The sequence below is a fragment of the Leucoraja erinacea genome, chromosome 1, assembly GCF_028641065.1.
Source record: "Leucoraja erinacea ecotype New England chromosome 1, Leri_hhj_1, whole genome shotgun sequence".
Taxonomy (NCBI): Eukaryota; Metazoa; Chordata; class Chondrichthyes; order Rajiformes; family Rajidae; genus Leucoraja; species Leucoraja erinaceus.
This window is the reverse complement of record NC_073377.1, coordinates 122389270-122405516: the sequence shown is the minus strand read 5'-3', so window position 1 is coordinate 122405516 and position 16247 is coordinate 122389270. Positions and strand designations below refer to the sequence as shown.

At 43.1% G+C, this 16247-nt stretch overlaps 1 protein-coding gene across 6 annotated transcripts in view; it reads right to left on the bottom strand.

Annotated features, from left to right (window-relative positions):
* The window catches only part of LOC129701414 (thrombospondin type-1 domain-containing protein 4-like), a 552304-nt gene that overhangs the window by 44069 nt on the left and 491988 nt on the right, over positions 1–16247 (bottom strand). For 5 of the 6 annotated variants that reach the window (XM_055642598.1, XM_055642572.1, XM_055642583.1 and 2 more), the window contains 2 exons: positions 14650–14755; positions 11403–11636 (listed from right to left, as the gene is read on the bottom strand). In XM_055642598.1, the coding sequence (XP_055498573.1) occupies positions 11403–11636; positions 14650–14755 (340 nt within the window). The remainder of the gene's footprint in view (positions 1–11402; positions 11637–14649; positions 14756–16247) is intronic. The other variant, XM_055642615.1, reaches the window with a different exon arrangement.

The following is a 16247-nucleotide window of genomic DNA, read 5'->3' as shown; positions in this document are numbered from 1 at the left end:
CTTTCTTAGTGTTTAAGTTTCCAGACGATTCTTTCGAACGTGTACAGTTGTGCTGTAGAAAGTATTCGGACACGGTGTATCTCAGCCTGCTATGGTAACTGTTTTGCTCTTGACTGCCTGAACCTACAGAGTGGTGAACGTTGCCCAATCCATCACAGGCTCATCACTTCCTTCCATCTAATCCATCTTCAAGGAGTATTGCATCAAGAAGGCTGAAAATATCATCATGGATGCCTGCCACCCTGTACATTCCCTTTTCTCTCTTCTACATTCTGGGAGAAGACCCAGTAGCTTGAAAGCATGGACAGATTTAAGAACAGCTTCTTCTCCACTGCTCACAGACCCCAAAACGAAATCATTTCTTTCGCGCCCCATTACACTTAACTCTACCTCATACAAATATTTAATGAATATAATTTAGTATTATTTTTAAACTGTACCATTTTTGTACCAATCTGCTGTTTTACACTTCTTGTATTTACTATCGTATCTATCATGTGAAGAAGAAATTTCACTGCACCCTATGGTGCAGGACAATTGTCAAATCTGAATTTGAATGCGAATATAGCAAATAATTTTCTGTGTACAAATTGCTTTCATGTTCAGAGTAATTCTTGGAAATAATGAGAATATTCACATTATTTGCAACACGCAGAATGGCAGTTGTTGGGCATTTGCAAATAGATGAAAAAATATTGCACTGGATCACCTGATCCATCGCTTGCTCATTTTTGCTCAGGAATTACAGTTGTTTGTTGACCCCCTCCCCCCCACAGTCCCAATCATAAGTACTCAAAATTGCTGGAGAAACTCAGCGGGTGCAGCAGCATCTATGGAGCAAAGGAAATGGGTGACATTTCGGGCCGAAACCCTTCTTCAGACTGATGGGGGGTGGGGGGGAGAAGGAAGGAAAAGGGGAGGAGGAGGAGCCCGAGGGCGGAGGGATGGGAGGAGACAGCTCGAGGGTTAAGGAAGGGGAGGAGACAGCAAGGGCTAGCAAAATTGGGAGAATTCAACGTTAATGCCATTAGGATGCAAACTGCCCAGGCGGAATATGAGGTGCTGTTCCTCCAATTTCCGGTGTTGCTCACTCTGGCAATGGAGGAGACCCAGGACAGAGAGGTCGGATTGGGAATGGGAGGAGGAGTTGAAGTGCTGAGCCACCGGGATGTCAGGTTGGTTATTGCGGACTGAGCGGAGGTGTTCGGCGAAACGATCGCCCAACCTACGCTTAGTCTCCCCGATGCAGATCAGCTGACATCTAGAGCAGCGGATGCAGTAGATGAAGTTGGAGGAGATACAGGTGAACCTTTGTCGCACCTGGAACGACTGCTTGGGTCCTTGAATGGAGTCGAGGGGGGAGGTGAAGGGACAGGTGTTGCATTTCTTGCGGTTGCAACGGAAAGTGCCCGGGGAGGAGGTGGTACGGGAGGGAAGGGAAAAATTGACAAGGGAGTTGTGGAGGGAGCAGTCTTCGCGGAAGGCAGACATGGGAGGAGATGGGAAGATGTGGCGAGTGGTGGGGTCACGTTGGAGGTGGCAGAAATGGCGGAGGATTATGTGTTGTATTTGCCGGCTGGTGGGGTCAAAGGTGAGGACCAGGGGGACTCTGCCCTTGTTGCGAGAGCGGGGATGGGGAAGAGAGCAGTGTTGCGTGGTGGTATGGATGAGACCATGGTGCAGCCTCATCTATGGTGGCGGAGGGGAATCCCCGTTCCCTGAAAGAACGAGGACATTTCCGATGCCCTGGTATGGAATGTCTCATCCCGGGATCAAATGCAGCGTAAGCGGAGGAATTGGGAGTAGGGGATGGAGTTTTACAGGGGGCAGGGTCAAGACGTGTAGTCCAGATAGCCAGGTGGGTCAGTTGGTTTGTAGTGTATGTCGGTCAGAAGTCTGTCCCCCGACGGACTGGTGAGGTCAAGAGCGTCGGAAATGGTCAATTGGAGTGCCGGGTGGAAGTTGGTGGTGAAGTGGATGAAGTCAGTCAGTTGTGAAGGTGCAGGAGGTGGCTCCAAAGCAAGGTCAACTGCAGGAGGTGCTGGGGATGGGGCCCTGGTACGTAGCAAATTGTTCAACACCGACAAAGAGGCAGACGTGCTGGGGCCCATGCGTGTGCCCATAGCTATGCCTTGTGTTTGGAGGAAATGGGAGGAGTCAAACGTAAAGTTGTTGAGGGTCAGGACAAACTCCGCTAGGCGGAGGAGAGTGCCAATGGCTGGGTATAGGTTGCTCCTCAGGTCGAGGAAGAACCGAAGGGCTTTGAGGCCATCCTGGTGGGGGATGGAGGTGTAGAGTGACTGGACATCCATGGTGAAGATGAGGGGGTGAGGGCCTAGAGAGTGGAATGCGTGGAGGCGGCGGAGAGTGTCTGAGGTGTCTAGAACATAGGTGGGAAGGGATTTGACCAAGGGGGATAGTATGGAGTCAAGGTATGTGGAGATGAGTTCGGTGGGGCATGAACAGGTAGAGACAATGGGTCTGCTGGGAGAGCCGGGTTTGTGGATTTTGGGGAGAAGGTAAAAACGGGCCGTGCGGGGCTGGGGAACGATGAGGTTGGAAGCTTGGTCGGGCAGGGCATGGGAATTGATGAAGTCGGTGATGGTGCTAGATATGGTGGCCTGGTGCTCGTCAGTGGGGTCATGGTCCAAGGGTAAGTAGGAGGAGGTGTCCGAGAGTTGGCGCGTGAGTCCCAATCATAGTTTGAATAACCAGTGTAAATTGTCTCCAATTGTGTAGGAGAGAGGTAGATTCAGGGTTAGTTGATGGAAGTATGGAAAAAATAGAATGGGCTTAGTATAAATGGGTGGTTCACACAAACTCCTTCGGCTAAAGAACTTGCTTATGTGCTGAGTGACTCTAACTGTAAAGAATTTGAATTAACACATATTAGAATTTTAGCTTGCCTTTTATACTGAAGTACTGGAAATATGTTTTCACATGAAAGTGCACTGTGGTATGGTTCAACACTATTGATGTAGATTCAATGGTAGTTCAAGTAATGCAAGAAAGGTGGATTTTTGTTGCATTCTAGCCAGTAGTTACATGTCAGTAGATAATAGAAATGTAATGACTGGATGCGGAAATTTGATCCATCTTACAGGAACCTCATAATATGAAAGAATCAAGAATTTTATGCCCTTGAAATGAATAAATGGAAAACTTTTGTTTCTCTGGAGGCAAGGTGAGAGGAGGGAAATAAAATAATTACAATTACACCCAGTTAGATCCTGTTGTTGGACACAGCTACCTTGGACAATACTGTTCATCGTACATAAATTTACTCCTTCCCATTCCCTACAAACATAATATTGCCATGTAATATTACCGTGTAATAGGCAGGATACTGGCTTGTGTAAAATAACTCAACGAGACCCTTACAGTTACCGAGTCTGTGATTGTGTGGAGAGGCTCATGAAGGACAGTTATTCCAAAATGAAAGATTTTTAGTTGTTGGCTAATCATAAACCCACCCTCACCTGGCCTTCCCATATTCAGGTACTTCCTCTACTCTAATGCCCAAAGTAAAGCTTCTGGCAATCCTGAATGAGCTGGCAGCCATTCTCAAGGCACTCCTTCTTCTCTTGTTACATGCCAGAAATACCTGACACACATTGGGATGAATCAATCTCACATTCTCAGACATGGTCAGCTGCCCTAGATACAGGTGCAGGCAGCACAGAAATACTGTTGCTGCCAGCAAGAAAAGACTGACATTAATGTTGCATCTTTCATGATCTTATGAAGTCCAATCTTTTTCTCTGATAATACACTTCTGTGGTTTTGGGACTTTCAATAGGTAGAGGAACATAGTAGGTAAATTGTGCACAGCAAGGCCCATCATTTAGGGTGGTACAGTGGCACAGCTGTAGATTTGCTGCCTTACAGCACCGGAGATCTGGGTACAATTACGACTGCGTGTGCTGTCTGTATGGAGTTTGTACGTTCTCCATGTGACCATGTGGGTTTTCTCCAGGTGTTCCAGTTTCCGGAGTTACAAGTTACAAATTTACAACTTGTAACTTGTCCCTGGTGTGTAGGATAGGCCATGTGTAGGAGGTGATCGCTTGTTGGAGCGGACCTGTAGGCCGGAAGGGCTGTTTCCACGCTATATCTCTAAAGTCTAAAGTAAAGTCTAATCATAGGTGATAAGTAAACAATGGGAATTATTGAGGGATATATTGTGGTCAGGAATTTGGAAGGACTCCATGCCAAAAAGTGGCATGGGGGCTTTTCTGTCTATCTTGGAGGAAAAAACATAGAAACATAGAAAATAGGTGCAGGAGTAGGCCATTTGGCCCTTCGAGCTAGCACCGCCATTCAATATGATCATGTCTGAACATCCAAAATCAGTACCCCATTCCTGCTTTTTCCCCATATCCCTTGATTCCTTTAGCCCTATGAGCTAAATCTCAGGACAATGAGGATTCAGTTTAATATCTACTCTCACAGACAGAAACCTATTCCATCCATTGCGTGTATATCACATCCTTAGAACGGCATTTTTCATCCACTGCTTCGAAGACTTTGGTCAGCATCAGTGATAAGCTTGCCATGTTTCCTGTCTTTGCAAACATTAACCCATTCGGCAAGCTTAGTCTCTACCATTTCGGTATTCCTTCACAGTTCAGAAAGTCATAACATGAAGTAAATGCTGTGAAATACACTGCATTTCAAGGACCAAGTACAAACAGGCCTATTATTCTTTTGTAGGTCACATATCTGACATGTATTTTGGAATGGTTTATTAGAATACTTGAGAAGAAGAGAAATCTCCAGTTATTAAAAACCATTGGCTGTTTTTTTTGGCAAAGTGTGACCAGGCGCATTGTTTCAGGGAATGTGAAGGAGCCACTGTCTGAAAGGCAGCAGCTTGAAAATGTAAAAGTATATCTCTTATTATAGACCATCCATTGATCCTATTTTAAAAAAGGTTCCAAACAACTTGCCCTTTATTACAGGGAGTTTTACCTGCATTGGCATTTGATTAAGTGTGTCTGTCAACTTCCGACCTTGCGGCTTGTCTAATGCACCCCACTTCAAATGCACAATGCACAATGTTATTTTGCACCGTATTGTCTCTGCTGTGGCTATCTCGAGATACCGAAACAATTTCTTGCATCAGTTACTCAAGAAAGTACTTGTGTGATAAAAGTATGTTATGGTACTGCTCTGGAGTACCCCTGCGGAAAGACATAGAAGGTAATGTTCAACCAGTTGTCACTGGTAGAGAAGATCTTAATTGGATGAAAATAGTGTGGGGACTGCAATAAGTGGGTGATCTGTTACATCCGATCACTGTCCTGCCAGCGATGATTCCTATTGACTCTAGAATGCTATTATAACAATCTGTTGCATTGACTACTTTAAAATATATGGCCACACACCAGGTTAAAATACAAGTTTCAATAAAGTGTTGCAAATATAACTCTGGCTTCTATGAATGAACAGATATTAGACAATTGTAAATTAGTAAATTAGGTATTAGTAAACTAATACTAAGTTCTAAATACTAATTTCCAACTAGTCCCCCTGACTGTCAGTCTGAAGAAGGTCTCAACGCGAAACGTCACCTATTCCTTTTCTCCAAAGATGCTGGCTGACCTGCTGAGTTACTCCAGTTTTTTTTGTCTAACTTAGACATTAGACAACTAGTTTTAGGTTTATTATGGTCACATTCAATTATTCAATTATACATTATTGTCACATGTACCAAGGTACAGTACAAATATTTGCTTTTTGCATGTCATCCGGTAAAATCACACTGCAGACTTCACCTTGGGAGTATACAAAGAGTCGCCACATTTCAGGCGCTGACATCGATTCAAAAGTTCTTAGTACCGTCTTATCTTCTCGCAACGATGAACCAGGCCTACTGTCGCCCATGGACATAGGTCCCTCTTCATTCTCGGTGGACCTCTTAATTTTCCTCTGAAACCCCTCTTAATCCTTACCCCTCTTTGAAGCGTTATTCACTGATTATCACTGGGTGGTTAACATGAACATTTCTGCTCTCATCACTCTACATTGTTAGAGTGGAGCGATGTGCTGCAGGACTGCTAAAGAACTACTTATTGCCCCGCAAGCACCATCTCGAGTCTCCAGATGCAAGAAATGTCGGCATCTTGATGCAGCCGCATCAGAGATGGAGCAGTGAAAGATAGCTGTTCTGTTGTTTAAAATTAGCTTCTTTATGGCAGGCAGTAAACTTTACAAAGTTGCTTTGCACATCTAACTCAGGCTTTGAAGTTCTGCTGACCTCAATAACCAGCATCAAGAGGGCAGTTACTTGATCTTCCTTGGCACCAGTCTTTCCCGCTATTAATGCTGCTGTAGTCTATTGAGGTTGTTTCATGGAATGTGTTGGAAAAGAAACATCAATGAACAGCAAGGCATAACTTTATACAGCCATATGTAAAATGCTATATAACTGGTGAAGAACGAAAATAAATCATAAAAGAATGTAATAAAAAAAAGGTTCGAAACGTCAAAAGCGACCTAGCGGTTTTATTAGACTTTCCTCCTAATCTATTCACCCTATCAGCAGAAATTAACAAAGGAAACACAATGTAACTCGCAGTTTGAACAGTAGAATATGAATCAGAGGTGGTAGTGAGCCAACCTTATACTTTTCCTCATTCTGGTAAACAAGAAACAGAAAAGTATTCATGGTCTCAAAAAGAGCAAAGAATGATGTTCCTAGGAATAGATACCTGGGTCATAAAGAAAAATGGGAAGTTTAGAAGTGCAGTGTTTGTGCAGAGTTGTTAAAAGTACTGAAATAAATTAACATGTATATTTAACTTCAATAGTAATGTTGAACAAGAGAATTGTCAGATTAGTAAATGTAACGTTATGAGTGACCATTAATAAATGTTCTTCAAATTAAAGATCTAACTAATTTAATAACTGGCACCAAGTAATAACTCTGGCTCAGGCCACTTAAATCAGCTGCCCTGGACATGTTATGACGGTTTTTTACTTGTATTTTAATGTTGCTGTTTTTACCTGCACTTTTTTTTTAAATTATTTGTACTGTTTTATCAGGAACTGGATTGTTTTTTTGTTTTTTTTCGATCGTTTTTTATTTTATGCGTGAAATGTTTAAGTTTTATGTGCGATGCTCAGGTATTCCCTGGGAAACGTCTTCTCATTTTGCACTGTACAACTGTTGCTTTGCAAGATGACAATAAAGGAATGATAATGACAATGAATGATAACTTGACTGTGTAAAGGTACGAGACTGAATTTGTTATTGCCAGATTTATCCAATTATAATTTAGTTCCAAAGAGCATATGAGGTAAGTCGAGAAAAAAAGTCTCCAATGAAACAGCTGCAAGAATGACTCTGGAAGGATAATTATAGATGGGCCAAATGGCTTTCCTCATCCATAATTATGTGATCCCTGCAAATCCTGGCATCCTAATCTGTGATTTTACACCCATTAACGTGAATGACCATATAATCACCTTGGCACCAGTTTGATTTCCAGAGGCAGACATCAGCACTAGGTCACTGGATATGCAATGGAAGTGAAACACTTTGTCAAGATGAATTCATGAAGTTTTACTTGAAAATAAGGACATGGTATTAATGAGAAATGTAAACAGCTGGATGAAAAATTGGTTTGGCACAGGAGGAGTAACTAAAACGAGGAAATAAGCTCAAAATGAAGGGCAACTAGATTTTTATAGGGACAATTCTGGATCCATTCTTACTCACATTATTCATAAAGAATGCAGCAGAGAGATTTCTTGTAAGATTGTAAAACTTGGTGCCGACAGCTCGCTATGTTCAGGAGTGAGTAGTGTTGGGCAGATGGTTAGACAAAAAATCTGGACAAATTTAACGGATGAGCCAAGGAATGTAGGAAGGAATCAATGAGGATAAAATGTACAAAGACAGCGGAAATCTGAAACATATGCAAAGGGAAGGGGCTGCAGTTTGGTTTTGATTAGTTAAGGCAAACAGGAAGATGATTTAGGCACAATTAAATTCACCATAAACATAAGAAGGTCGGCGTGGGTATTAGTCATAAACCTGGCTCTACAGTCGATTCATTGCAAAGTAATTAGTCAATAACTGAAGACATTTTATTTGAACACATCATTTATTAGTCAGGCTTAGATTTAACCTGGAGGCTAGATTCCCAAGTGCTGAGCTGCCCAAGCATTCATGCATTGAGAAATGGCAATTAAACAAGTTAAGGAGGATGCTAGTAATTATATTGACATTGCTATTTCATGATTTCAGGGTATTGAATGCACCTCCAAGTCAACCAATGAGTCCTGAAGAATAGCTGCAGTGGTTAAATCCCAAAACTAGATGGTGTATACCAAGAGTAATTTGATAAATGAAATAGTAATTCTTCAAAGCAAAGGTGACCTGCTGCAGACACCATCATAAGATCCCAAAAAACAAATCCCTTGGTCATGTGAAATAATTAATATTGAAATGCTTAGCCTGTGAAGATGATCTGTACAGAAAGTTCAGCTCCATTCTTCAGTCTTACAGGCCGCATAGAGGAGAGAAAGTGTTAGCACTAAGCATGTAAAGTTTCCAACCTGGATGCATGGAACAGGGCCCCAAGAGTTCTTTTGCATTAAACGTGTGATGCATTGGGGCAATCAATGCATTCTTTGTTCTTGGGTGCATCAATGCAATATTCTACTGCTTAAATACACATCGACATTTTGAACCTCACTACACACATCCAAGCATCACCTTACATATGGAACCAAAGCAAATAAGCTTTGAACAGTGCCCACGCAGACCAATTTCTGTTTAACTCTATTGCGTAATACATAATACATAATACCCTATGAGGAATTTAGAATCTGGAAGGATTCCCAGATGTAAAGTGTGTCAGGTACATTGCCAACAACTGCCTGCCACAGAATACTGCTGGTCAGTCTAACTCAGATGCACCAGCTAGCCAGCTTTCACACAGCCTCATGGTTCATTCCTTGCCCGACAAAGGGGAATGTATTCCAGCTAACAAGCTACACAAATGGATTTGCCAAAATATTTTATCCCTGATTTTTATTCTTGCAGGTTTCACTCATCCTTCCTCGAGTTGTCAAAAAGAATTCAGATTTGAGCAAAATAAAAGTGCTTCTCACATTATGGCTTCCATTTCATTAACTTTTCTCACGATGAACATTTTTGCACAGTAATTCATTTAACCGAAGATAGACACAAAAAGCTGGAGTGACTCAGCGGGACAGGCAGCATCTCTGGAGAGAAGGAATGGGTGACGTTTCTGGTCCAGACCTTTCTTCAGTCTCGACCCGATAAACATCACCCATTCCTTCTCTCCAGAGATGCTGCCTGTCCCGATGAGTTACTCCAGCTGTTTGTGTCTATCTTCGGTTTAAACCAGCATCTGCAGTTCTTTCCTACACAATTCATTTAATCTCGCCCTATGTCAAAACCTTTTAAAACATGGGGAAAAAATGACCTATCAGGTAAAGGCCAAATGTGCTGAATTATTTGCAAAGGTTACTTAAGTGCCAAAGTGCCATACAATAAATATAGAATTAAAAATGTTCAGATACTGTAAGGAACGTCCTTTGATTCTGCCCACAACATGATTGTGGCTTGGTCTAGATGGGTTAGAGTTGAGATCCTGGGCATATGACAATTGTGAAACAGGCTGAGTGGCGATGGTTGGAGGTACCTTCACACTGCAAATGAGTGAATGGCAGGCAGGTGGAGAAATAGGGATACTGCGGTGATGGGAAATGGGGAAGAATGCCTGGGAATCATGAAGAATAGGAAGCAGCAAGAAAGAAAGAAAAAAAGCGATGTGTGAAGGTGGGAGGCGCCTGAGGAAGTGGGAGAACAAAGGAAATGGTTGGGGCATTAGGGGGACTGAGGGAAATGAGGGTGGGATTAGTGTAAGGAGGAATGTGCATGCCTGCACATGAATGTGTGAAGGGGTGCTGACATTCTTAATCCCAAGAGATGCCAAAGAAAACACAAAATCTACAATGTTTCAATGTTTATGCTTCCTATGAACGTCCTTCCACTCTTTTTTTATCTTAACATCACAAAGCACAAATTATTTTCTACTTCAGCTATCAAATTTGATCATGCATGCATTTTTCCCTTCAGGTACGTACACTTTAGTTTGGCATGCTGCATATTCTCTCACCGCCTTGACAATATCCCATATCTATACTTGTCGAAGTATTTCCTCAATTTATAGTTTAGTTTATTGTCACTTGTACCAAGGTACAATGAGAAGCTTTTTGCTGCGTGCTATACAGTCAGCGGAAAGAGAGACATGATTACAATCGAGCCATCCACAGTGTACAGCAGGGGTCGGCAAACTTGTTCTGCATAGGGGCCAGGACGCATGTCTGTGAGCGGATAGCGGGCCACATCTATCATCACATACACATCTGGATCCCGCCCCCATCCCGGCCCGGATGGCAGGCATCAAATCACGTGTTCACCGGTAGACTAAAATGTTGGAGAAACTCAGCGGGTGAGGCAGCCTCGTGCAATCTTTGCACGTCTCACCTGCTGAGTTTCTCCAGCAGCTTTGTCAACCTTCGATTTTTCCAGCATCTGCAGTTTTTTCTTAAACGTGTTCACAGAAGGTGCGAGGCTGTGCCGGCAACTTTGCAGAGGATGCGGTACAGCCAGAGCACGGCCGCTGCTCGGGGCGCTCGGCGGGCCGGATGATTACGGGAAAAAAAATCCGCCTGCGGGCCGGATGATTTTGGGTTACGTGTCGCATTCGGCCCGGGGGCCGTAGGCTACCGACCCCTGGTGTACAGTTTCTGGACAAAGGGAGTAATGCACAGTGCAAGACAAAGTCCAGTAAAGTACAATTAAATGTTCAAGAAGGAACTGCAGATGCTGGAAAATCGAAGATACACAAGGACGAAGGTCTGAAGAAGGGTTTTGCCCCGAAACATCACCTATTTCCTTCGCTCCATAGATGCTGCTGCACTCGCTGAGTTTCTCCAGCATTTTTGTGTACCAAAGTACAATTAAATGTTGTCCAGTGGTTACCAATGAGATAGATGGTAGCTCAGGAAATTCAAAGGCTTCCCCTTTGCTTGATTGCTAGATTGACTGGCTCCACACTCAAACGAAAAATAAAATTCAGCTTTGTACAAGCCACAAGGGAACAATAGACAGCAAAGTCCGAACTGTGGCAATACCAGTTTTGGTGTGCCTCTGAGGTGCTGCTGGTTCAATACGATTTTCCAGTTATAAAGCTATCTGACAGGCATCAGATGTGCTGTTCCTACCATTACGTAGTGTTTCAGAAAGCCAAGAAATGGAAAATCTTTTTAGGTCTTTTTATGCCAACATTATTCTGACGGTGATGCTAACACGTAGAGCTTTATTCTGGGATGATAGTAAATTTGAAACCATTTCTCACCTTTACCGCAAGTGACAGTGCATTCCGTGCTTCCAACTTGTTTCCAGTTGAAATCACGCTTTTTCCGTGACCCTTCTCCCCAAGAGTTCCCACTTTCTTCAGGGTTCTTCTGGTATTCTCTGGACTGCAGCTGATTCGCATGGACCCCGCTTACAAAGTTTCCCACATCTCTTTCGCGGAGAACGTACACGTCACCATCGACGCCGTACGCCAACTGGCCATTGAGAGCTTCTTCTGGAACACGCAAAAAGATTTTAAAAGTTGCATGGTAGGGCTTTTTTTTAATCAAAATCCAGAATGGTACATTAGAGTGGGGCTTCTAGGTACAGTGGTGGTACAGTTGTTGGGTTCTTGGACTTCACAAGCCACAAGCCTGGACTAACAATCCAGAGTTCAGATCCACCATGGTAGCTGCAGAATTGGAATTAAGTTAATATGGACAAAATACAAACAGTCTGTCTCAGCAATGATAACCATAAACTTATCAGATTCCCATAAAAACCTAGATACAAGGAACAGCAGATGCTGGTTCACCAAGGAAAGACACAAAATGCTGGAATAGCTCAGTCGGGACCCTCATGTGAAGAAGGGTCCTGACCCGAAATGTCACCTGTCCATGTTCTCCAGGGATGCTGCCTGACCCACTGAATTACCCCAGCATTTTGTGTCTTTCCTTGGTAAACCAGCATATGCAGTTCCTTGTTTCCTCATTTTGACTGCTCCACTATGGATAGGGTAGGTTTAGAGGGATATGGGCCAAACACTAGTCCTAGTGGGGGCATGTTGGTTGGTGTGGGCAAGTTGGGCGAAAGAGCCATTTTCCAATCTGTATTACTCTATGATGCTGTGAAATCTCCTCAAGGAGAAAGAGACTGAAGAGGCCCGACCCCATATTCTCCAGGGATGCGGCTGGATCCGCTTAGTTATTCCATATTATGTGTCTTCCCATTAAATTCTGACTAGCTCTTCCTCATCCTGACGGTCGGGAAATCTGCTATCCTTCCCCAGTCTGGTCCACATCTACAAATCTAGAGCAATGTAATGCATTCTTAAAAATAACCCCTGAAATGGTTTGGTGAAGCACTTAGTACTCGAGCACTGCGGGGTGGGCAATAAACACTGTCCTAGTCAGCAATGCTCCATTCTGAGAAAGGAATAAATAGCTGTAAATGTGTTGTTGGAACCAAGAGGGAAAAGCTACTCATTCTTCAGAACAACTCTCAGCTGTCAACGAAAAAGGAATGTACATAAATCATCATCAATGACGTACTAACTTTACCAGTACTATGGACAAAGCTGCAAAATCATTTAGTTTCGTTTAGTTTAAAGATACAGCGCGAAAATAGGCCGTCGGCGTCAAACAGCGATTCCCGCACACTGATGCTACCCTACACACCTTAGAGACAATTTACAATTATACCAAAGCAATTAGCCTACAAGTCATTTGGAGTGTGGGAGGAAACCGGAGATCATGGAGGAAACCCAGGCAGGTCACAGGGAGAATGTACAAACTCTGTGCAGACAGCACCTGTAGTCTAGTTCTAGTTCTAGTTCTAGTTCTAGTTCTATGTTATCCCAGTTTCACATCCTGCACACTAGGAGCAATTTACTCAAGCCAATTAAATTACAAACAGCACTCATAGTCAGGATCGAACCTGGGTCATGTGTGCAGTAAGGCAGCGAGCGACTCTACCACTGTGCCACTGTGCCACCCTAGAGGTTTAGGCCCAAGATTTTTTAAACTGTATAGCTTTCCTACACCTACCTTCATAACAAATAATGTCAAGAAGAGTCGAGGAGTCATAAAATCATACAGCACGGAAACAGGCCCTTTGGCCCAACTCATGGTGACCAAGGCCCCCCAACTAAGATAGTCACATTCACTTGTGTTAGGCCTTCAGAACCTTTCCTATCCATGCACTTGTCCAAAGGTTTTAAACATTGTTAATTTATCTGCCGCAACCACATTCTCTGGCAGCTCATTCCCATATACCGACCACCCTCTGTGTGAAAAAATTGCCTCTCACGTTACACTATATTCTACACAGAATTCACATTTTTTTAATGAGAAAGGAGACAAAGTGATTAAAAAAAAAACGTTGGGTATACTGGCAAACAGACTAAGTTAATGATGATTCTCTGAAATATATGCAAGTTTCCCTCTGCATTTGTGAGGGAGTGGGGGGGAGCTCTGAGAAACTGTGTGGCATGCAATTAATGAACTGCAATACAAAAATAATGTAACCCTGAACCCTGAAATGAAAGCCAAGTGGATATATGGGCTGATAAATTCTAGAGTATCCAGGTAGTTGTGATAGACTGGTGTAGCCCCCTGGAGTGTCAAATAACATTTTGGTGGTAGATCCTATACTGTAAACTTTAATGGCACTGTAGACCTGGCTATTGACCTCTCTGCTATGGGAAACTATTTTATTTATTTCTCTCAAATCTTCTCTTCTCTGTAGGAAATAACCAATCCAAGCCAATACTTTGTTTTCACTAAATTTATCCATACCTGAAAACATCAGGGATGTTCAGGGAACCGGGGTCTGGCCTTTCACGGTCGGCTGTGGGATGCGCAGCCGGGGCACAAAGGTGGAGGGGCAAGGAGAGGTCGTTGTTTGCTAGTGGACCAAGGAAGGCGATGGCTGGAGGCCAGCAGCAGCTTGGGGCTTGCCTCAATCGGGCATGGCTCATAATAACTGGACTTGGAAAATGGTGCCTAAACATGAGGGCATGCAGACTCAGTAGATTATTTCTGTACAATTGCTAATCGGGGATGGTATGGCAATACTCTACTGATCTGTTTGTAAGAAAATAATTTCACTGTGCTTTAGTACTTTGCACATGTGACAATAAAGCATCATTGAACTACAGAGCCACCCTTGTAAACCTCTACATGGGCTATTGACAGTGATGGCCCCATAGCAGAAGCATGCACGTCGCAGGGCTTGAAACTGGAAGTATCCTGAGCTAATTCTGCTACCACCATCATCTCCTGTGACAAGTAATGGCTTCCACTGATTGCCGCCAGAAGCTTGCGTCCTTTACAGGACAGATGATGACAGCGAGGCCAATATTTGTAACAAGATGGATACGAAAAGAAGAAGATTGACAATGATTATGAAAACACATTTCCTTTTCCTTTGCCATTTCCTTTTGGTTTTGGTGAACATGCAACTTGGATAATAGTAAAAAAGATACCAAAAGCAAAATAGTTTAGGAAGTAGGGAGAAAAGACTTTTACCTAAATGACGACCCGTAGTAAGTGACAGAGAATGGCTGCTGACAACGTTGTCAGTTGGCAAAACATATTCAAAATGCACTTTTGGGTTTGCTTGTTGATATATCACCTGAAAAAAATGTAAATAAAGTAAAATTATGCATTCATACAACAATAAATAGAGTTGTTTGATGAATCAGAAAGGGGTCTGCAACATAACAAGACTTAACGAAAAAAAGACAGAAGTGATTTTGTTCGGCCCTAATGGCTGCCGTGAACCTCCCTTTGTTGACTTGGGTCCACTGGCAGTGTTCGTAAAGCCAACAGTTTTAAACCTGGGTTTTATGATGGACGGTGATTTTAAATTAGATAAACAAATAGGCGCAGTGGTTAAGTCCAGCTTCTTTCACCTAAGGAAGCTGGCAAAGGTGAAGCCCATTCTCGAGCGGCAGCATTTTGAAACAGTAATCCATGCCTTTATTTCATCTCGGCTGGATTACTGTAACGCACTCTCCTCTGGAGTCTCACGAGCTTCGTTGGCTCGTCTCTAGTTGGTCCAAAATGCTGCCGCTCGCCTTTGAACCGGAACTCGAAAGAGGGAGCACATTACGCCAATTTTGGCCTCCCTTCACTGGCTCCCAGTGCACTTTCGAATTCATTTTAAAATTATTTTATTTGTTTTTAAATCATTGAATGGCCTCGCCCCGCCTTACCTCTCTGAGCTGCTCCACCTATATGCTCCTGCCCGGTGCCTCAGGTCAGCGGATCAACGGCTCCTTGAGGTACCAAGGTCTAAGCGGAAGCTCAGAGGGGATAGAGCCTTTTCTGTTGCTGCCCCGGCACTCTGGAACACCTTGCCGCTGCAGATCAGACAGGCCCCTTCACTGTCCATCTTTAAATCCTCCCTAAAAACACACTTTTATTCACTGGCTTTCGACACTGGCTGAGACATTGTTCCTGTTTTTAGTGCTTTTAATGTCTTTTAATTTTTACTGTTTTTATAGTCCTGTCGTCTTAATGGTTTTAGTAGTTTGTAATAACTTTTTGTTGACTTCCCATGTACAGCACTTTGTGGTAACTGATGTTGTCTAAAAGCGCTTTATAAATAAAGTTATTATTATTATAAAATATTAGCTGACAGAAAATCAGATTATTTTACAGCATTACATAATACTTTCTGATATTTGTATTCTCTCTGCTTAAATGTCCATGATGTCCAATCAACTGTTGTCTTTCTTTGAACTCTCACCTGCAATTTCGAGGAATTGCTAATAAACTCCTTGTCTTTAACGTTTAGAGTTCTCTTGTTTAGTGGTCCTATCTGCAGACAGGCATTGGAACTGACGAAGGCTTCGTTCACTTCTAAAGATAAATATTGTAGCCTTTTTTTCATACTGAGATCTAATGTAATTTAGAATTAAACAAGGGACTAATGCCCCTGTCCCACTTAGGAAACTGGAACGAAAACCTCTGGAGACTTTGCGCCCCACCCAAGATTTCTGCGTGGTTCCTAGAGGTTCCCGGAGGTTTTTGTCAGTCTCCCTACCTGCTTCCACTACCTGCAACTTCCAGCAACCACCTGCAACCTCCGGGAACCGCACGGAAACCTTGGGTGGGGCACA